The 23,143-nt window shown below is 41.8% G+C and overlaps 1 protein-coding gene across 1 annotated transcript in view; it reads left to right on the plus strand.

The window, feature by feature from the left end:
- The window catches only part of LOC126456199 (trypsin-1-like), a 164,030-nt gene that overhangs the window by 99,064 nt on the left and 41,823 nt on the right, over nt 1-23,143 (plus strand). The window contains exon 3 of the mRNA XM_050091953.1: nt 13,037-13,186. Coding sequence (XP_049947910.1) covers nt 13,037-13,186 — 150 coding nt within the window. The remainder of the gene's footprint in view (nt 1-13,036; nt 13,187-23,143) is intronic.

Below are 23,143 nucleotides of genomic sequence, written 5' to 3' on the forward strand. Positions count from 1 at the left end.
CTTCGGTGAAGGTATGTTCTCGAAACTTTGACAAAAGCCCGTACCGAGCTACTGAGCGTCTCTCCTGCAGAGTCTTCCACTGGAGTTTATCTATCATCTCCGTAACGCTTTCGCGATTACTAAATGATCCTGTAACGAAGCGCGCTGCTCTCCGTTGGATCTTCTCTATATCTTCTATCAACCCTATCTGGTACGGATCCCACACTGCTGAGCAGTATTCAAGCAGTGGGCGAACAAGCGTACTGTAACCTACTTCCTTTGTTTTCGGATTGCATTTCCTTAGGATTCTTCCAATGATTCTCAGTCTGGCATCTGCTTTACCGACGATCAACATTATATAATCATTCCATTTTAAATCACTCCTAATGCGTACTCCCAGATAATTTATGGTATTAACTGCTTCCAGTTGCTGACCCGCTATTTTGTAGCTAAATGATAAAGGATCTATCTTTCTGTGTATTCGCAGCACATTATACTTGTCTACATTGAGATTCAATTGCCATTCCCTGCACCATGCGTCAATTCGCTGCAGATCCTCCTGCATTTCAGTACAATTTTCCATCTAGTCATATTCTACGGCCTTCCGTCAACCATTCTGCACACACCAGTTGCACTACCGAAACACTTGTTCCTAGACGAGCAGCAGTTTCCCGGACGGATGCGTCACTGTCTCTCACGTCAATAATGCGCTCTCTTTGATTCACTGATTTGACGATGTGGTTCGCGCATACGCCTGCGAGGCATCCTGCATGTCTGCTCAAGTCACAATGATCCATTACCTTCTGTTTGTAGTGACAACGAGAGCCGCAGTCCTATTTTACTGGCAGGTGGTATTGCGCCATGATATCGATGTTGACTCTGAACCCACGGGGCGACAGGGTTCAAGTGCTAATCATTTCTGCAGAGCATACTAATGTTCATGTCCCTTGAATATGAACATCGTGTCTCTTGTCGTTCAAGGCATTCTGTTTTTTTCTGAACAAGAGTGTATGAGATGCATCGTAGTCTTCCTTAGTGGTGATGCAACATGGGGAAAGGAAGCTACAATTACTTTTCAAAAAGATCAGATGGATACACACATCATCAACGACATAAACCCTTCTGATATGACATCACACCATTACTTAATTCGTAAGAAAATAAACTCCACGTGATGCAAACCAGTACAAAATACACCAAAAGAATAAACATAAATCCTTTCATATTAACAAAAAATATCTCAAAGAAAACAAGATACATGAACAAGACAAAACCATTATCAGCGTCCCTTATGAATAACACACTTTCTACATAAGTAATCACACACAATGAAATTCTCAAAATACAACATGATAACCTACCACCTATTTTCACGCCCTGAATGTATACGGCATCCCATGTGTGGTTTTTGCGAGTTTTTCCATCTATCTTTTTTCAGGGTAGTAGTATCGTTACTTGTGGCAATGGAATCTGGAATACCTGTAAAAGAGTGAACGCACCCTACATGGACAATGATTGTCTGCATCAGCAATTGTAATTAAACATTCACTGGCGACATCAATCCCACAACTTGTTATGGTCCCCAGGGACACATGATAAACTTCTTTATCTTACCCTTCGGAGTATATGGACTAGTTAAAATCATCCATTGGTCAACATCATACTCTGGTAATTTACTACTGTGCCACCTAATTTTTTACTGAAATTCGAGCGCCCTACCGCTCGCCTTCTGGAGACGCTTTCACAAATCCTGTAACGTTATACCTTAGTTTCATAAAGGTTTCCCATCTTTTTCGTAGCTTTGGTTTAATAAACTCAAACTGTAATGATATTTTCGTTCCATAAACCACCTGTTACGACGAGGGACAAGTGCTGTCATGCACTTCCGAATTATACACCGCCACAACTCATGGTGAGTGAACATACCATTTATTATTGTTTGATGAATCCATTCCTTCTCTCCAGTAGCTTGTCGATGTATTGGGCTAGCTCTCAGTTTACAGAAATATAACAAGCAGCACAACTGTTTGATTTACCCCGAAATGAAGTTGGTGCATTGATCCAAGTTCATCGTTTTAGGGATTCCAAAGGTCAACAACCAGTTGTTTATCACTGCATGTGCTGCTCTGCTGTTTGCAGTTGCAAACATTTAGATATATTGCAAAAAATGGTCTATAGTAGTCAGAACATAGCTGTTTCTCACAAGTGTGTGGCTAATCGGCCCTAAGATATCCATTTCAGTCATCTCAGAGGGTTTAGTTGCTTCTGGCAGCCGCCCAAGTGACACTTTCTGATGACGTAAAGCAGGCCCGACGAGACAGAGGTAGGGAGGGGAGGAGGCAAAACCTGCAGGGCCAGACAATCTAGCTCTTTCTTTGCACTTCAGTTTTATGAGTCATACAGGCCAACTGCATACAATTCTATTTCACTTTTAATCTCGAATGTACAATATTTTCTTTAGACATCGTGCACTAGAACTCCTGTGTGATGGATTCGAGAATACACTTTCTTTAAATGTTGTTGGAAAGCCTATCAAAAAATTTCCCCAACAAATGTACACGGAAACAGTTGTAAAACAGCGTTATAATTTGGTAGGTTTCATAGATAAGGTACTTCCGATCCCATCACCAGGTGATTTTACGCGAAAAACGAGTATACAGAAAATATTTTACATTCAAGAGGAAACACAACATAAAAGATTTCGATTTGTGTATAGTCCGCTGGAATAATCGTGAAACTGAAGAATGAAAATGTCATGAAAGATATACATTGGCCATGCTGATGCTGTGAAGAAAAGAGGTATGGGTAATCATCTTCTTTTGTTCGTCCATAGAACAGCTAGGACTGCTGAAGACGCTGAAGCCGCCAGCTGGGAGGACTTGCTAGATCCCGAAGTGGCACAAGCAGACACATCTAAGAAGAAGAAGAAGGACAAGAAGAAGCACCCAGACGCCAGGAGGACGTAGAAGACTTCCTCCTTATTGCGCCAGACACCCATCATCATCATCGTCATCAAACACTCGCCCTGTCAGTCGTTGGCTGGCAGTCCAAGGCGTCAACAGGGCCAGTCAAGTAAAGGCCCCTAACTCACGCACCGCTATTATCCATTCATCCTACCGCCTGTCTCTGACCAGCAATCATCAGTGTACATAACCACGCACACCATCCCAGTTATTCCTAAACGTCCCAGCATGCTTTCAATCCATCCAAAGTGGAGTAAATGTCTAATGACAACAGACTCCTCCTTACCTTTCAAGAAGAGGAATTCAAGTGTGAAGAGAGAGCAGCATCCCGACACTTCGCCAGAAGTGGGTGCGAAACTAATTGAAACGTTGCGACAAGACGACGACACCACTTGGCTGAGAACCCGAGAAGAATTCATCACTATGTTTTCACCAATTTCGACCAAAATTTTACCAAACAAAGTCTTTTCGTTACTTACGTTTAGTCTGCAATTCCGGTACCGTATACCAACCATTCCTCTAACTCGAATTGTTCTTGGAGAGCAATTCCTTCGTTCTTCTTGGCGAGAAAAGCCGATCTGGTTCAGCTGGATATGGTGCGTTCAGCAGCCTGCGCCCGTTGTTCGTCAACTTTTTCGGCGAATATCTTTACATGCATAACGCAGTACAAATCATTTTGTGAACTTGCATCACGGCACGACAAGTTTTCTACCTGAGCCTGACGTCTCCAGCTGAGAGCGTCCCACGGCGGCTGTGACACTGCTTCCTATAATGGGCTGTAGAAACTTTTGTAACCCATGGATTACAAAACACTTTCGTCTCAATATTCGAGACACATATACGTTTCAAAAATGCAATACCAAATCAAATTTTCGACCGCTTGGACTGTGAAGTCCGAAGAAATTGAATATTTGAAAACAAATCATACTTCAGACTTCGAGTACATTACTTTGGAACCAAAAGGACTCTTTGAATAAGATGCACTAGTTTTCAATTTTAAGCTTGCATCCGAATATATCTGTAGCTGAAGCAGAAATGTATTTCAGCACTCCGGCTCTTGTTAAAAGTTATCTAAGATGAACTACGCGTCAATATCTCACAGATTTTGGAACCCTGGAAACTGTGCATAATTTGGCAAGATAACTTCCCTTTGGGATTCTGTGATGGAGAAAGAGGCGGTGGGCAGGGTCCAACTTACATTTTCGCCTATACGCACGTGCTTAAAATTTCGGTCCAAAATGCATCCTCTGCTATATCTACATGTTAAATCCGTCTGTCTGGAAGGGTCTAGATCCCCCCCCCCCCCCTCCTCCCTCTCCCAAGCCTATGTATAGTGTCCACTCATCTCACTTTTTAATTTCCACTGTCTCCTATCTCTTTTCCTCCCACTTCTTCTATCTACATGGATCTCTCTACATCTTTTCATGTCTCTGTCTCTCACTGACCATTAACGCCCCTCTCTCTTTGGCTGCCACTGCTATTGTCTTCATCCATCCACCTTTCTCTTTCACTGACACTTTCTCTCTGTACCTACATCACTGTTTTCTCTCTCTTTTTCTGCCGCGTCGCTTTCGCTCTGCTATTCTGTTTTAGCACAAAAAATTTTTGAATACGTTCACACGCCGAAATTTTTGGCGGAATAAGAAAGGAGGCAGCTGGTTCCCCACTTATCTGTCAGATTCCTGTCAGAGAGAACATATTCACTCTTTTGTGCTCCAGCACGAGCATTTTTCCACTGCATCTGCTCTTTTCCTTGCTACAGGAGCGTACACAGCTTAATTAAAAGGAATTATATAGGCCAGTAAAGTTTTAACAGCTTGTTTATGTACTTCGACGCATTTATACACGTTGATATATATATTACACACAAAAAATAAGTCCGCATAATATAAGGTTGATACAAAAACGTTTGCTTTGCAGTTTTCTGAATACATTGCTCATAGATCGCAATTCATCGAGAACGCCCGGTTTGTTTTTTGCATCATAAATGAAAGAAAAAGTTATTTGAAATATTTTATTGAATTTGCAGTATTTACAGTTTTAGATCATTTTTAACAGTCATTTTAAGTTCTTGTTAAGCATGTTGAGAGTCTTTTTAGCTCCATTTTTTGTTACTGAAGTACCACTTTGGGCGTATTTATACAGGCGTAAAGCGCCCGTTATATAGAGACAGTGCGTCATAAAGTTTTATTAGTGAAGAGTGCTGATGAAAAACATAGTTTGGTGAAATCAGAATCCCTGCGATGATCTTCGAACTCTTTTCATATGTCCACAACGTCTACTAAAACTACATTTACACCCTAAACCGGATATTAGGGGCATATCTGACTGCATAAATACGACAAATTTGAACCTCTGCTTCTTGGTAACAGTCAATGATATCGAAACATGTTTTGAAGTTTGCCGAGAACACCGTCTAAAAAACATATGGCAAAATTTTCGACTATCTGCCATGAACAGAAATTTTAGTAGTGGCCATCCCAACAACTGGTACTCTTCGTACCCAAAAATCGTGGTTTTTCGCAGTTTTTTCGGGAATCACCAATTAACAAATGGTAATTTGTAAGCCATCTGAGATCTACCCTGGACCACATCTAATGCAAAAGAATCAAGCGATTTGCTGCATTCTCCTGGGCTGGATAAAGTACGTAATGTTTAAATTTTGACCTTGCACTGTAGAATAGCTAGATTATGAAAATTCTTCCGATAAATATACAAATGGTCGCTCGGCCGAGGGCTATCAAAAACAGTTAACTCCTTATTTCTGTGATCAATAGAACAGGAGATATGATCCCTGAAAAACGATTTTGGAACATATTAGTACCGTGCACTGTCGTGCCAGGACTGATTGCATTGGTGAAGATATATTTAGTGTTTAAGAAGAAATTATATTTTTCTATGTTTCATCCCAAAGAGCAATTTTTGTGTATGTCCAGTATTTCTGGAATTGCATTATGTGTAAATCATGTCAAATCTTCAAAATAACAATAAAATGGGGTTGCCATACTTAAAGATGGGGCACAATCGCATATCTTACCCCAGGCCCAGTCCTGTCTCTCAGCAGTCTTGGACACAAGTCTGCTCATTGTGCATACGCCACACACTTTCTCAGATACTGGTCCGCATCCTTCTTCTGTGCCTCCTCTAATAACGCTCAGCAAGTCTTTGGTGTACCGTCCTATGTCTTCTGTATCCAAACAACGTATGATCACATACTTCTTTTAACACTTCCATCTATAGCAGGGGTCTCCAAACTACGGCCCGCGGGCCGAAACCGGCCCGCGAGGGCCGGCAAACCGGGCCGCGTTAGCTGGCCGGACATCCCCGATATCCGGCCCGCCAAATATTTGAGGTGGTACCCATACTGACAACAATTTAGTTTCTGTCTATCGCGACCAATACACCGCGACATTGTCGTAGCTCTATCTTTACAAAGCGGAAGGTCATGGTTAAACTTGTGGCTATCCACAATAAACAGACAGACCATTCTCCGTGCGATAGTGGAAAAAAAGAAAGAACGGTTAACAGGCTAGTTTGGTGATAACATTTTAAGTAAAAAAATTCTTTGCGTTTTATTCTACTCACGAGTCTGGTGCAAGTCTTTCAAATGGACGCCACTTCGGCGACTAGTCTTAGTAATCAATCATTACGGAAGATGCTTCTTAAGCGAGGTTTCACTTTCTTTTGATTACGTTGTAAAATACATATAGAATGTGCAGTGATATACTTTTTTGTCGGTGAAATTCGCCAGAATAAAATACGCCAGAATTTCGGTCAGGTACGTCCACCAATCAAAATTATGTAATTAAATAAAAATCGTAGTTCGCTTCAGTGCTAGCTATTCCCACAACCTTAGATTTTTGCGATTTCATCTTTCCTTTAGCCTCACATTACGGTGATCATGGAGTGCTAGGGTTCTTTAATCCCACTAGGTAGATCTTGGCCCTTATGACTTCGTGGACGAGTCAATGTGGCCCGCGGACTAAAAAGTTTGGAGACACCTGATCTATAGTGCAGTAGGAACTTCTGTGTGTGGCCCAAGCTTCGTTGTCCTACGTAACAACCCGACACTAATGACATGCGGTGGCTCTGTTTTGAATATGTTGCAATTTACATAATCACTCCGTGCCTTCTGACATTCCACAAGGATAGCCGGCCGGAGTGGCCGTGCGGTTCTAGGCGCTACAGTCTGAAACCGAGCGACCGCTACGGTCGCAGGTTCGAATCCTGCCTCGGGCATGGATGTGTGTGATGTCCTTAGGATAGTTAGGTTTAATTAGTTCTAAGTTCTAGGCGACTGATGACCTCAGAAGTTAAATCGCATAGTGCTCAGAACTATTTGAACCATTTTTGAACGTTCCACAAGGCTCAGACCAAGTGCTCATATTACACCGATCTTTCCTCTCAATCCATCCATGTTATCATGTTTCTTACCCGGTTTGTGAATCATTTCAAAGTCAGACTCATTTAGCTTAAATGCTAACCATGTCAGCCTGCTTGATGGTACCTTTAAGGGCTGTCAAATACATTGAATTTCTTGTAATACAGATAACACCTGAAGTGTGTTACGATGTATATCAGAGTTAGTATTTCCTTATCAGTGGTTGAGTCTCAGTCTTATTCAGTTTCCTTCAGCCACCGAATGCTCCTTACAGTATACTTCTTGGATCAGAACACACCTTATTGCCTGTTTGGAAGCATCACCCGCTACAACATTAACATAGGGCTAGCTGTTAATGTCTCCTTCAGTTTATCAGATGTGGCTTGACATTCCGCTGTGCACTGGAGCTCCAGAGCCTCCTTCAACAAGTGCGTGGTCATGCAGTACATGAAAATATCATCACAAATATCCTATAGTAATAAGATAATCCGAAGAATGACTGTAGTTCTTTATTTGTCTACAGTGTCACTAAACTTCACAGTGAAATCTTGAATCCATTTTCACATGTGTCCCAAGTAGCTGACTTCCACTAACGCAGAATGGTATTTCTTGATACTCAAAGTCAGGCAAGTGGAATGCTATCTCTTAAAAAATTTTTTCAGTCATTGAATGTGTTTCTCCATATCCTTTGAAAATACAATAATGTCATTAAGATACACCATTTATTATCGCAGTTTTAAATCTCTTAACAACCCATCTGGTGACGACCGAAACATTGCCAGTGCATTCCTTAGGCCAAATGGCATTTACTCATAAAGACTTCAACGGAATGTAAATACAGTCTTTCGCTGATCCTGAAGCATTACTTCCAATTGAAGGTAACCTCTGTTCGGGCCTGTTGTAAAGAAGTATTTGCACTGACTCAAGTTATCCACGGCCTCCATAATATTTGGTATCGTATATGCATCCATAACCATTCCACTGTTGAAGTAATGATAATTACAACAGAATCTGTATTTCCTTGTGCACTACAATGATTTTCTGCGTAAAAACATTAGCGGTGTTCCACAGGGACTACTACAATGGTTTCCAACACAGTTGTAATTACCTACTGAGAGGAAAAGTGAACTTTTATGATGCATGAAAACAAAAGGATATGATTGTGTAGATCACATAACTAATGAGGAGGTATTGAATAGAATTGGGGAGAAGAGGAGTTTGTGGCACAACTTGACTAGAAGAAGAGATCGGTTGGTAGGACATGTGCTGAGGCATCAAGGGATCACCAATTTAGTACTGGAGGGCAGCGTGGAAGGTAAAAATCGTAGAGCGAAACCAAGAGATGACTACACTAAGCAGATTCAGAAGGATGTAGGCTGCAGTAGGTACGGGGAGATGAAGAAGCTTGCACAGGATAGAGTAGCATGGAGAGCTGCATCAAACCAGTCTCAGGACTAAAGACCACAACAACAGCAACATGATTGTGTTACAATCACGAAACTAAATAATTTTTAAAAGTTAATAAATAGTATATCTGTTTTGAAGTATTGTAATACTGATCATATAAGTTACGAATAAGTACATTTTTTCAGATTTTAGCATTAAAGCGTGACGCAGTGTGGTGGATTTACAACTTGTAAGGCAATATCACATTTCTCACAGAACACCCATTGCACGCATACTTTCCGCTTTTCATCAAGCACTTTCGACAGTAAAATTGGCACATAGACATGACATATGCCAAAATATTTCACGAAACTGTCTTCTCGGAGCTGCAGGCAGTTCCCACAGTGGAGCAGAAATTGTTTTATTATTTACTTCAAAAGAGAAAAGGAACTAATTGGCAGCACAAGACAACAGTAACTCCGCTGCGCAACAAAATTAAAGGATCTCTGTTTTGAAACCCCGTCATTTTCTCCTTTTTGCGAAATTTGGCTAGACGGTGTCTGCAGCCTTCCTCTGTAATGGTGACAAAATATGGTGCCCTGCAACATCACCCTCTGACTCGACGATACTTCAAACAGCGAGGCGTCGACTTGTGTAAAAAACAAAGGCTGGAGCTCAGATGTTCATGTGAGGTGTAAAGTAACTTAATGATGTCACATCAGAACCAAATTTTACCATAATTTTGGCCACCGTCGACGTACCACACCGTTGGATGGTTGTCACACGTATCCTTACCCACATCTGAATTCTTCACCTGATGTCTCTCCGACGGAGGTCAGAACTGCGACACCCAGCGCTGAAGTCACGTGGCTTTCTTATGGGTGGCCGAAGAAAATAATTGAGACGCACTTCTTCTCATAACAGATACCAAAAAGCGTCAAGAGGTATCATGAAGGCTGTGAAATGTAACCACTGCTTCACCTGAGTCGTTCAATTTCACTGATTTCACAGTCGAAAACGATAGGTAGCAGTGTGACGTGCAGGAGAACGATGACCTCAATAACCTTTGTCACTGCTCGCAGTCTCTGTATGATTCAACCCATCTCTAAGAACACTGCAGAACTGAAATGCTGTCGAATGGGATCTAACGCCTTTGGAGTTTGCTATGGTGTACAATGTGGTACCATTAGATACCATTCAAAACCATTCGACCAAGTTCGAAAGGGTGTTTGGTGGGGGGGGGGGGGGGGCGAGCAACGTTCACGTGAATAAAATTCGGCGAGCACTTTAAAAATTTGACTGCACAGATATAGCCGTTCTGCGATTCCTAGGCAACGGCGTGATAGGCAGCCTTTTCGAAACACCTAAGATGAGGGGTGCTATGCCGCTGAACTAGCGCTTGCTGGCCACATGCGGAATCTGAGGGGTATCGAAAGAGTTTGTATATCATACCGGCGCCTAGGAATTGTTGAATGACACCTAGAGGTGACCATATTCCCTATTAATTTTTTTCATCATTGTGCGCTATTGAGTAAGTAGGTCGACTGAACTTATTTTTCTGATGTGTTTGCTTGTTTACTCTACCAAAATCTCTTCTTTTTCTCGCAGTAGTTTCGCTTTCGTTCTTCTATTTTTTGATAACTGTTCTCGGTTTACCTCCATATGAAATGATTATTGAAAAGTATTGTGAATGTATCTCTACTTTGTACTATGTAAACTGTGGTGCCAGACTCTGAAGTTCCCTTCAGTTTCAAACAGCTAATTTGTCTTAATTTTCAGTGAGATAAGCAGACGGGGAGTTCATTCTCAGAACATGATCATAAAATTTTAATTGCCTCGTCCTGAAAGTATCGGAGATTTACTCGATATGTTGATATAAGTTTTAGGTGTCCTTATGTCCAGATTGCTCCTAGGGAGACTGAACCGAAAAAAATTATGTCAGCGTTTCTTTCTTGCTTTCTGGGCATTGAATTTTCGATCTGCCTCCAATTACCACAGTTTCTGACGCTTATGATTTTTGTAGTTTAATTAATGTGTTTTTAGTGTCTTTGATTTTGTTCTGGGATCATGTTTTTTTGTTAAATATGTTACAATTCTAGTTTTTTAATTTAAAAATTCATTTTTCGTTAGCTTCACGATTTAATTCTGACGGCTGGATGATTTTCCCCTAAGTATCCGAGATATTATGTGGAATTGGGTTACTGTAGATTGTCCATCCAGGTACCGAGGAGTTCTTGCCATACATTGAGATTTTTCGTGCGTTGTTGTGTAAGTAGTTTCCCAATTTTATTCTTTATTGTTTTATTTTCGTCTTTACAATGTGTGTCTTTTGTTTGAAAAGTATTTTGTTTATACCGTTCCGTCACTGTCTTATCCCAAATGTCTGGTGTTTAATCTTTACTTTGTTATGTGAAATTTCTGCATTATGCTTAACTTGTGAATGCTTGTGTATTTGTGTGTAAGCAAGCACTTGTTATGTAGTATCAAACTGAATAGAGAACTAATTTATTTATTTAAAAACTTCGTGGTCCGAGGCCCAGGTACATGAGAAACTGTACATTGCATTAAAAAGACAAAAATGCAATCTTAGTTTCAATTAGTTCGAAAGTAAAATAATAACAGGTCATGTACGCACCTTTAATTTTTTAACGTAGAAAATATAAAATGTGTGGAAAATTGAACGAGTTTCCTTATTGATGTATATATAAATTTACGATTTATTTTGTATTGTACTCGTGCTCTACCGCAGTTTTACACCGGAAACACTAAGTGTCTGAGATCGGACGACATGTCCGGTGTAATGGTAATATTGTTTATGAGCCACTGTAAGGAATTATGACAACGTTAGACAGCTGATTATCATCAATTTCATACAATTGAAACGATTTAAGCAGCACACAGCAGGAAAGTTTTCAGATGGCACGAATGTTGTCTATTCCGCATATAACTGACGTGTGGAGTGATGGGAGTTGCAGCTACCACGCTTCTCAGTCTGCTGTCCGCAGCTCGTTATCTAGTGGCTAGTGTTGCTGTCTCTGGATCACGGGGTCCAGGGTACATTCCCGGCCGGGTTGGGGATTTTCCCTGCCCGGGGGCTGAGATTTTGTGTTGTCCTCATCATTTCATCCTCATCGTCATCATTTGTGACAGTGGCTAGATTGCCTGTGTAAAAAAAGTATTGGAATTGGGCTGATGACCGCGCAGTTGAGCCCCTCACAAACTAAACATCATCATTATCATCATCATCATCCCATTCTGTCAAACTGCAGTACCAGTTTGGAGGTGCCACAGCCACTTGCCAGCTATTCACAGGCTACATTTTCTGTGTGGCCATTCCTAGCATTTCTCTTCACACTCCTTAAACGTTAACTCTTTAACAAAAAGCCTGTTGTTATCAGCTTAGTATCTGACCCATCCTGCGTCACAAGAGCAAAATTAGCTCATGCTGACCTCCCAGTAGCGATAGTTTGCGCTGGCCTGCCGCTGTAGTCAGACGGCTTTACCCCTATCACTGCTAGACGACAATAGTATCGTTTTCACTGCAGCAAGGGACTGTAATTCACCATAGTTCAGAAAATTTGCACAAAATATTTATAAATTATATATGTAAATCTTCCCTTTGAAGCAGTATATCTATTAGTGAAAATCGTATCAAAATTCCTGTAGTTTTTACCGAGGTTAACCTGATCATACTGATATAAAAAGTGGTAGGGCCCTTAATTTATACGTGTACAGAAGATGATAGATATGTCTTACAGGTACTGTTAGTACACCTGCAACACTAATACGCTCCCGTAGTATTCAAGAACCAAATGTTTAGGCTACAGCAGACGTGGGAACAACACTTCTTTTCTCGGTCGGTAATGTGGTCTAGTAAATGTGTGTGTTGGCAATAATGTGACTACCTAACGATGAGAGGTATGAGAGTTAGATGCATGATGTCGTCACTGAACACTCCACTTCCATTACCAGAAGCACCCTCTTCACTCGCACGACTGCTGGTTCCTGTTCCACAGTTTGTATCTGCGACACACTACCAAGTCCTCAATGGCACATTTCCTTGCATTGTACTAACAGTAGAACACGTTCTACTAAATGTACCCTGGCCCAAATTGAATGTTCTCATGAAATGAGTGGTCGTTTCTGGCATGTACTAAGATATCGTCTCACAACATGATGTAAACTCCTTTCAGAAGATGACGTCTCGTGCTGTAATCTAAACATATATTTTCAATTTATATTGTAGAGCATTCATCCCCCTTAAAAGCAAGCATCAATTAATTTCTGTTTAATATGACACCATCAGCAACAAATCCGTTTTCACCAGGTGCTGCAAACGAGGGAGATGGACCGATTGAAGAGATGTGGTACGGATTGCCAGAGGCACCGGACTGGTACAAATTCGAAGAAGCTGACAGCCCATCAGAGTTTACCGACGTGGAAGAACGCATCGTTGGCGGCTCCGATGGCTTTCCAGGTGAGTACTTCTCCGTCTTCAGACCTACTCCTGTAACATATAGGTTGCTGTTCGACTTTATGGGGGAATAGCAAGTGGGTTGAGGTGTGAATGGGAATCTGGATAGAGGACAGAGGCGTTAGGGTAGTCCATCCAGTTGTACAAACCTACTGTTCCAGAGTGGCATAGTAGTTAGCACATCTGGCTAGTGAACAGAAGAACTAGATTCGAATCCCAGCCTTGGTACAAATTTTCAGTCGTCGCTTCAGTCTGCATAAATACTTATATATATCTCTTATATAATTCTTTGTGTATGTTACGAAACTACTCTTTCCCAGCCTGATAAATGTCTGTCAGAGCCTTTTGTTTGTCAGCATGTCTACCTCATGAGTTTTATATAAACCTACAAACAGCTCAGAGATCAACAGTGGAGAGAGTAGCTGATGTCCAAACTTACTTATTGCCCGATGAATTGTCTATATAAGCAACACAGAATGCTGCTGTTGCGTCTTTATACAATATAGGAAATTCAGTAGACTTAAAAAGTGAGTTAATAGAGTACTGATATTTTTCTTCAATAGAAGTAATACGGTTATGTGATATTCAAATCACTCGATTTCTGATGTCACGTACCCATTTCTCACAGAACTGATGCAGAAGCCGTCGAGAGTCAGAAAGACGTATCCCAACACGTTTGAGATGCGATGCTATTGGAGAATGTTCAGATTTAGCACTTGTAAATTACGCTACTTACCATTAAAATTCCAACGCTATGAAGCTGACATTTTCCTGCGTATGTAAATGATTAAAATGTTAAGTGCAACGACACAAAGTAGATTAGAGTAATACCATCTATATTCTGTAGGTAAGGACGGACTGTATAGCAAGTTTCCCATTCAGAAATCGCATTTGAAAGTTGCTCGCTTCTGAGAAGACAGTGTTATGTTCAGGTATAAAGGAGAAACGTGCACCAACACGCGCAGCGGCAGGATCGTTGGCCGTCGAGGCTGCGGTTTGTCATTTGGCGGTACCGCTGCTCGCATTGTCGGGTTCCAACGGCTGTTATTCGAATATGCAATCGCTAACATCAGGAGGGTCTTGCTCGACGCCATGCAGAGCCTTAACGGTCCCGCGTGGTTAGCGCTCGACAGGACAGACATTATTCCCTCTGTCGTGTAGATTATACAAACATGACACATACTTTGAGTCAGGAAATGGGTGGTTTGCAGCAAACCAGTATCCAAACCAGTGGGATGACTTCTGAAGGAACGACGGTCTGCCGGCACTGAGACCAACAACACGGAAGTAGTAGCACCTCGTCTTTTCAGACGAGTGCCGGTGCTGCTCACGGCACCACAATGGACGTTTCGGCTTTTGGAGGCTCGAGGACAACCAATGGTCCGCAGCTCGTGGTCGTGCGGTAGCGTTCTCGCTTCCCACGCCCGGGTTCCCGGGTTCAATTCCCGGCGGTGTCAGGGATTTTCTCTGCCTCGTGATGACTGGGTGTTGTGTGATGTCCTTAGGTTAGTTAGGTTTAAGTAGTTCTAAGTCCTAGGGGACTGATGACCATAGATGTTAAGTCCCATAGTGCTCAGAGCCTTTTGAACCATTTTTGACAAGCAATGTTGCATTCGTCATCGTCATACGGGCCTAACATCTGGCATGATGGTGTGAGAGAGTTGACGCTCGTGACGCCACACCTGCTCCGTTCGTCGCCACAGCTCACCATCATGGTATAAATGATCTGAAGATGATCACATTCTGACCGGAACTGGTTACCATTACAAGTAAATACATTATTTTGTTCACGACTGTTTTTAATCCATTTAAAAGTATTCTAGGTAGACCGCTGATTTTGTCCATTAGAAAAGTGTAAAAAATTTCTGTACAAAATCTACACAGAATGAATCTCTCCTACTTCACATATACTGTATCACCGCTTCTTAGGGGAAATTGAAACATTTCGTCCGCCGTCACGAGTGAAAGAAGCTGGGTAACGTCCTTGACAACTGCCGATATTTCGACAGGTGAACACCTCGTCATCCGCAAGGTTCAAATGAAACAAGAGATCAGAGTTCTTGCCTAATTAGACCCTCGTTGCGTTGGGCTGCATCAGGAAGGAATACAAAAGAAAATCAACAGACAAAGTTACCAACTTGTACCACCACACAACTACAGATCCTTTCCGTAGGTGGTATTCCCAACAGCTTCGTCTATCCTGAAGAAACACGATGAGAAATGTGTTTTTCGGCTGCCGTTTAAGATCATGGCCACTTTAGGGTTTTTAATGATCTTAGTTTGCGTAAGGGGTGGGGGAGGGGGTGGGGGGCTCGAGTGTATCTCCTGCAGTCGTGATACGTCATTCATATGTCATGGATTTAGGGCCGTGAAGGACTGGTCTATAGACCATAAGATTAACACGCACTTAACAATAGTCGGGAAAATATGCGTTTACGAAACAATGTGCTGGTGACGGTCATACGATGGAATGTAACAACACAGTGATCCTGACGTGCATTTTCAGTTACTAGGATAGTGTTATTAAGTAAGCTGTTATGATTAAACTTTTAACCTCCCCCTCACTTATCGACCTTAATGACAGTGAAAAATTAAACCGCGTGTACCTAACGGAAATTTGGGAAAAGCAATCGTCACCGAAGTTAATCTGTCGGTAAAGAGGGAGGAAAGGGTTACATCTAAATGAAGGGGAAAATGCAAATGAAATTGGTGGAAATTAATTTTGAAAAAGGGTAAAGTTAATGAAGAAAGTAAATGTGCGGTCGTTACGTTACCAATTAACTGGCGTTTATTAGATAGTTGAGATTTGGGGAAAATTACGGTCGCCAGTCCTATGGACAACTACTATAATAACTGAAAAAGAAAGGTTAATGCACATATAATTCGCACTAAAGGCGTGGCAACTGAAGGTTGACACGTGTTGTGTGAAAACTGAATGTTTGTCAGAAGTAATAAATTTCGCTACACTCTGACTTAATTTAGCAAAAGAATTAATAAAACCGGAAAACTGAAAGTTAACTTAGTGACTGAAATTAATAGTGAACTGTGCTTCTGAAGCACTACGAAATTAAATAATATAAGGTTAGTCTTGGTGTACCTCAAGAATCATCTCAAAAACTACGTGAATCTACGCAATTTAGAAATAAGAGATTTAACTTTGAACTTGAATTAAATGATTTTGAACAATTAACAACAGTAAATTTAGTATGTACCAAGCTGAGCTGCAGTCAAAGGTAAGTTAAAGTATGGTAACAAAACTCGCACTCTTAATTTGTGCTTGTGTAATCTATATATTGTAGCCAGCTATGAATACTTTAACTGAACTTTGAAATAAAAGCAGTGAAATGCAATGATATTACTTCAATGCTGGCGTTTGAATTTCAACGACACTCGAGTTCATTTCGGAAAAGGAAGGGGCCCTGCTTGGTAATGCAATTGGGACAATGAGCAACAAAGGTTCACGCAAAGTTGCTGTATTTTTGTGATGCAACAGTTTTAAAAGCTGAGGTCTGCCATAAAGTTCTAAAACTTTACGTGCTTTCAGTCTTCCTTGCTGGTTGATTGAAGGTTTGAAGTCGATCGAGGAGGTGGCGACAATCACTTATTGTCGGCCGTAGCTGCTGCAGAAGGTGGATGTTGGCGCGCCTTCTTCTCGACACGGTCACCAGGCGAAACGGGCTCTTGATGTACGCCAGCTAATGTTTCCCGTCCGCGACACGGTGCCAGAAACTATCATAGCAAGTCGAGCGCAATTCTGTAAAACAATTACAATATATAAAGAGACAGAAATGTCATATCTTCAGGTAACAAAATAAGGAAAAAATTTATAGTACAATAGATGGAAATAGGAGAATATGCATTTCCGGCGTTACAAACTATAAAGAGACCTTCTATACTGAGTGAAGGTTCGATGCTTAAATTCTGCTTGGAATTCTATTCTCTCTCTGGTCAAGCAACAGAGAGACAGAGTTAGCACTACTTGCTCACCTGTTTTAGGTCAGTAAATCACTGCTAATAACGCCTGACTCAAAGGTCCAGTACATTGCAATTTGTCTGTACTAGCAACGTCTGCCGGGCCAAGGCCTACATTCTTACGAATGAATCGGAACATATACAAAACTTTTTATCTATTTAACTATTGACAGACATCTGTTGAAGCTACTGCAAGTTATTACTAGAAACTATTACAATGACGAGTAAAAAACAAATGACAATAAAAATTCATAATTGGCTGTGTGATGGCTCTAGTTTTCCAGGTGGATGTTCTTTTTCTGCACACGCCGTCTTTTGGTTTCTGTTTGGCTCGGCCGTAGTGACCTCTCTATTTGCTTCTGACGGGAGTTCACCTGGCTATTTATTTAGCACATGGCAACACAAACGGAACAGCAACTAACATAACTGCACTTCATAACTGTACAAAATAAACATAAATAAAACACTAACGCGGTAACTTAATATCTTAATTTTCAATCCATTCAAGGGTTGCCTCTCCAATTTCAAAGAAATCTTTTACAGCTTGTTGCAATGTGTTTGATGGCTTGATGTTCTTTGCCACAATTACATTAACACGCTCCTGCAGGCGTGGTAGCTCGGGGACCGGCAGATGGCAAATGCGACGCCTAGTGTGTTCTGACTATCGGCGCCATTTAGTCTATGTTTTGTTTAATGTGCGGGTCGGATTTGCCTCACTCTGTACCCGGTCACTCTGCAGTGAGCGACGGCTGTGATTTAGCTGTTGGTTTATCTTTCTACCAGTGGTGAAACTTGTGCAGGTAAGTGCATTTGTTGTCACTTTATCGTTCTTTATCTATAAATTATTTATTTTCAGGGTAATTACACACAAATTTTATTTTTACAGAAATGTCTCAAACAGATGTGAACGTCAGACGAAATTATTTCGTGTTGAACGTAAGTTTTGTGTGCAGTTACGCTGGAAGTAATTAGTTTATAGATACAGAACGATAAATTGAAAACAAATGCACTTCCCTATACATGTTTCGCCATAGGATGGTAGCAAGACAAACGAGTAGCTAAATCGCAGCCGTCGTTCGCTGCTGAATTCCCGGGTACGGACTGACGCAAATCCGACCTACACAGTAAACAAAACATACTGTAGACTAGACGGCGCCATTAGTGAGAACAGGCTAGGCGTGGTGTCGGCCACTTGACGTTCCCGGAGCTAGCACGCCTGGCGGGGCGTGGGCACCGAAAGCGTTAAGAATGTGAAGCCTTTCCTCGTTGGTGCAGACTTTCTGTACAGATACCACGGTCTGTACGAAGCCTCTGAACATTCCATGCACGTTGCGGTAGTTTAATGCTGACAGTCCTTGTAGTGGGTCTTACGAGAGCTTGATATTTCCAGTAGGAAATGCTATTCCACGTCCCTGATCGCTGTCTCTTCAAGCGGAAAGCTGCTGTTTACTACGATTCTACCAGTATGATAGGTAACTGCCTAGATATTACTCTGCTCATTCTAAATGCAGACACATCAGAATGCATCGAGAGCTTGGGAATTTAAATTAATTTTTCATATTCCTTGAGAGGGGCGTTCTGTCTTCGAATATCACGTGGCACAATGTGACTTAGAGATGGTAACCAGTTAAGAGGTGTAGAGGTGATGCATCCTGGAATCTTCCTCAGAGCTGCATTCAGTTGAACATGGATTCTACATGTGAACTGTTGAGATATATTGGAGCAAAGTGTTCGGCACTCGAGTGGTCGACTCTTAAGGAAGAACATCGTAGTGCTCTACCCCTTGCGCAACATGAGGGCCGTCTCAATTATGCACTCCTCATTGTCAGCTTTGACGTGATGCTTTCTATGTGCTTCTTGTAGCAAAATGTTCTATCAGGAGTTACACCTAAATATTTTGGTAAGTCTTCATGGCGGAGAACTTGATTATTAAAGACGATGTTTTACTTGGCACTGGCAACTTATCTTTTAGATGAAAGCAGCTAACTTCTATCTCCGTTGGATTTGGTGTTAACCTCCCCTTGTTAAGTATTCATGCATTTCCATAAGTTACTTGAGTATCACACTTATTTACCATCTCGAAATGTCGATACATTTTCCGATTTGTGTTATTCACGTGTGATTGTTACTAGGTTATGAAACGCGACCAATGCTCCCTGTATCATATTTTCCTTTTCCTTTTAATATAATATCGAAACGAAGGTCCTAAGCAACTACCTATTCTCAACTTATGATTGATGTGGAGATTTGAATTCTTACTGACCAAACGTTTTCCTCGTTCTTCTTACATGACAGAGTATGAGGGCCGCAACGGTCATCTTTAACGACTGGTTCAGTGCTAAATCAATCACAATATCGCTTGACATTTCATCTGCCTGTATGTTTACGAAATATCACCTAACTGAACTATTGAACATGATCTTAAGAGAGTTTCTTTTCCCTTTGAAGAGAGTGGAAAATTTCCTTGGGTGTTTTGCCGATTACACACATATGCGACATAGAAATGGGAAAGAGCAATTAACATGCTAGGCAATGTTTCTGCTTCATCATGAGGCTTGGACCCTAGACTTGGGGTTACTTTGTATTGCATTTTGGTACGTCCGTATATGGATTACGGCTTCACATGTTTTGGTTCGACTCCAGACACCAGTGATATAGTACTTGATGTTTGACAAAATAAGTATTACCAATCTGTACATAAGTCATGAGACCAGCTTAACCAAGACTCTTCTAGTGGAATACATTGAGATACAACTTCACGTACGAGGTAGATACGAGGACTCTAAGTTTTTAATGAAACGGTCCCAAATAACTGATTCCACAAACGATACGGGATCATTCTGCTAGATGTTTTGTTGAACGATATTGCCTCCTTAAGAAACTTATTTTGTTAGCACACTGTACTTTGAATAGACGAAGTTTACAAACAGACTGCTGTTACAAAAACTATAAACTCATTTAAAACAATGTTTCCACGCATCATCTCTGCACTCGACGTCAGAATTCATTAGAAATGGTTACCAAAGGAGATGAAAAGAAAATTATTGTATGCCAGTGTAACTGAAAGCTACATGTATTTATATGGCTAACTCAAAACCTGCTGAAGGCACTGGATGAGCATTCGTTAATGAAAGAAGTGTTGACGACTTAACTCCCTGACGAAACATCGGCAACGACAGCTGAGCTCTATTGTCTTAGAAGGATTGATACTCATGTAAAAAATGTATTCGCAGAAACAATGTTAATCCTCTTAGCTTCACGTCCCGCATTACTATAAGGAAATTTTTTTTAATAATAAGACTAATAACTATCTGCTTCGTAGGACACTAGAAATTATGAAGTTTCAGCCAGCGACATCCTTAACGGCATTGTGATTCATTCCAGGACGAAGAGGACCACCTATCACAACTGTCACAACATATTAAAATGAGACACGTCACTGACATTGCACCTACTCTTCCCAGTGGACCGTGGTAATGGGGCAAGAAGTGAGTTGAATTTCGTGGTGACAACCGCCCCTGTCGGAGCCCTACTCGTGAGATTCTGACGTGATCGGAGACCTTGGCCGCCTGGTCTTCAGAGATCCAAGGCGTTACCACGCACCACTGACATGTTACTGGAAGTTACTGTACTCTTGCAACACATGAAGGGACTTTGGGTGCGATTAACTTTGTTGCTGTAGACTATAACGAATTTTTAAAAGGAAGATGTGTATGTTTGGTAGGATCATATACGCCTTAACGCATAATTTTATGTTGTATTTTTGTTTTCTTAATTTTGTTCGAAATGTGCCGTAGTTTCACAATGGCATATATTAATGTATGTACGCTACTGGCCGTTAAAGTTGCTACACCAAGAAGAAATGCAGATGATAAACGGGTATTCAAATGGCTCTGAGCACTATGGGACTCAACATCTGAGGTCATCAGTCCCCTAGAACTTGGAACTACTTAAACCTAACTAACCTAAGGACATCACACACATCCATGCCCGAGGCAGGATTCGAACCTGCGGCCGTAGCGGTCGCGTGGTTCCAGACTGAAGCGCCTAGAACCGCTCGGCCACATCGGCTAAACGGGTATTCATTGGACAAATATATAATACTAGAACTGACATGTACATTTTCACGTAATTTGGGTGCATAGACCCTGAGAAATCAGTACCCAGAACAACCACCTCTGGCCGTAATAACGGCCTTGATACGCCTGGGCATTGAGTCAAACAGAGCTTGGATGGCGTCTACAGGTACAGCTGCCCATGCAGCTTCAACACGATACCACAGTTCATCTGACGTATTGTGACGAGCCCGTTGCTAGGCCACCATTGACCAGACGTTTTCAGTTGGTGAGAGACCTGGAGAATGTGCTGGCCAGGGCAGCAGTCGAACATTTTCTGTATCCAGAAAGGCCCGTACAGGACCTGCAACATGCGGTCGTGCATTATTCTGGTGAAATGTAGGGTTTCGCAGGGATCGAATGAAGGGTAGAGCCACGGGTCGTAACACATCTGAAATGTAACGTCCACTGTTCAAAGTGCCGTCAGTGCGAACAAGAGGTGATCGAGACGTATAACCAATGGCACCACATACCATCACGCCGGGTAATGCGCCAGTATGGCGGTGACGAATACACGCTTCCAGTGTGCATTAACCGCGATGTCGCCAAACACGGATGCGACCATCATGATGCTGGATTCATCCAAAAAAATGACGTTTTGCCATTCGTGTACCCAGGTTCGACGTTGAGTACACCATCGCAGGCGCTCCCGTCTGTGATGGAGCGTCAAGGGTAACCGCAGCCATGGTCTCCGAGCTGATAGTCCATGCTGCTGCAAACGTCGTCGAACTCTTCGTGCAGATGGTTGTTGTCTTGCAAACGTCCCCATCTGTTGACTCAGGGATCGAGACGTGGCTGCACGATCCGTTACAGCCATGCGGATAAGATGCCTGTCATCTCGACTGCTAGTGATACGAGGCCGTTGGGGTCCAGCACGGCGTTCCGTATTACCCTCCAGAACCGACCTATTCCATATTCTGCTAACAGTCATTGGACCTCGACCAACGCGAGCAGCAGTGTCGCGATACGATAAACGGCAATCGCGATAGGCTACAATCCAACCTTTATCAAAGTCGGAAACGTGATGGTACGCATTTCTCATCCTTACACGAGGCATCACAACAACGTTTCACCAGGCAACGCCGATCAACTGCTGTTTGTGTATGAGAAATCGGTTGGAAACTTTCCTCATGTCAGCACGTTGTAGGAGTCGCTACCGGCGCCAACCTTGTGTGAATGCTCTGAAAAGCTAATCATTTGCATATCACAGCATCTTCTTCCTGTCGGTTAAATTTCGCGTCTGTAGCACGTCATCTTCGTGGTGTAGCAATTTTAATGGCCAATAGTGTATACAAATGAAGTGACTGAATGTATTATTCAGCTGAAGGCCAGATCAAAACATAACTGGGAAATACTGTGGAATTTTCCCTCGGTGGCCTCTCAGCGCCTGGCTGGCAAACCGTCTCACGTTCTGACAGTCGACACGAGCAACACACTTTCATGTGAACGTGGCGATGTGATCTATCAATTCATTTCGTCGGAATATTTCGTAGTAATCGAGTTAAAAGAAAATGTGGTGTGGTGATTGTTATTTCACAACCGAATAGGACAGAAGCCTTGATGAGTTTCTCTGTGATTTATTCTTGACCGGGACTGTTCTGGAAACGAATTAGTAACGTAATTGGGCGAAAAGAGGATGCTGAATGCTCGGTGTTCTTGAATGACACAGCTCAGTATTACCGGAAGACTGAAATTGAATCGTACGTTCAGGTCTAAACTTTCAACTGACTGCTTAATCAAATATTCCACTTACTCTTCATAAATGACGATGCACAATTAATACGATTTTTTAACATTAAGCGTACATGATCGACGTAGTGCATCTTCATCTTTTCATTCTTACTAAATATGGAAGTAGTATGTGAGTATTCTC

The sequence above is a fragment of the Schistocerca serialis genome, chromosome 2, assembly GCF_023864345.2.
Source record: "Schistocerca serialis cubense isolate TAMUIC-IGC-003099 chromosome 2, iqSchSeri2.2, whole genome shotgun sequence".
Lineage (NCBI taxonomy): Eukaryota > Metazoa > Arthropoda > Insecta > Orthoptera > Acrididae > Schistocerca > Schistocerca serialis.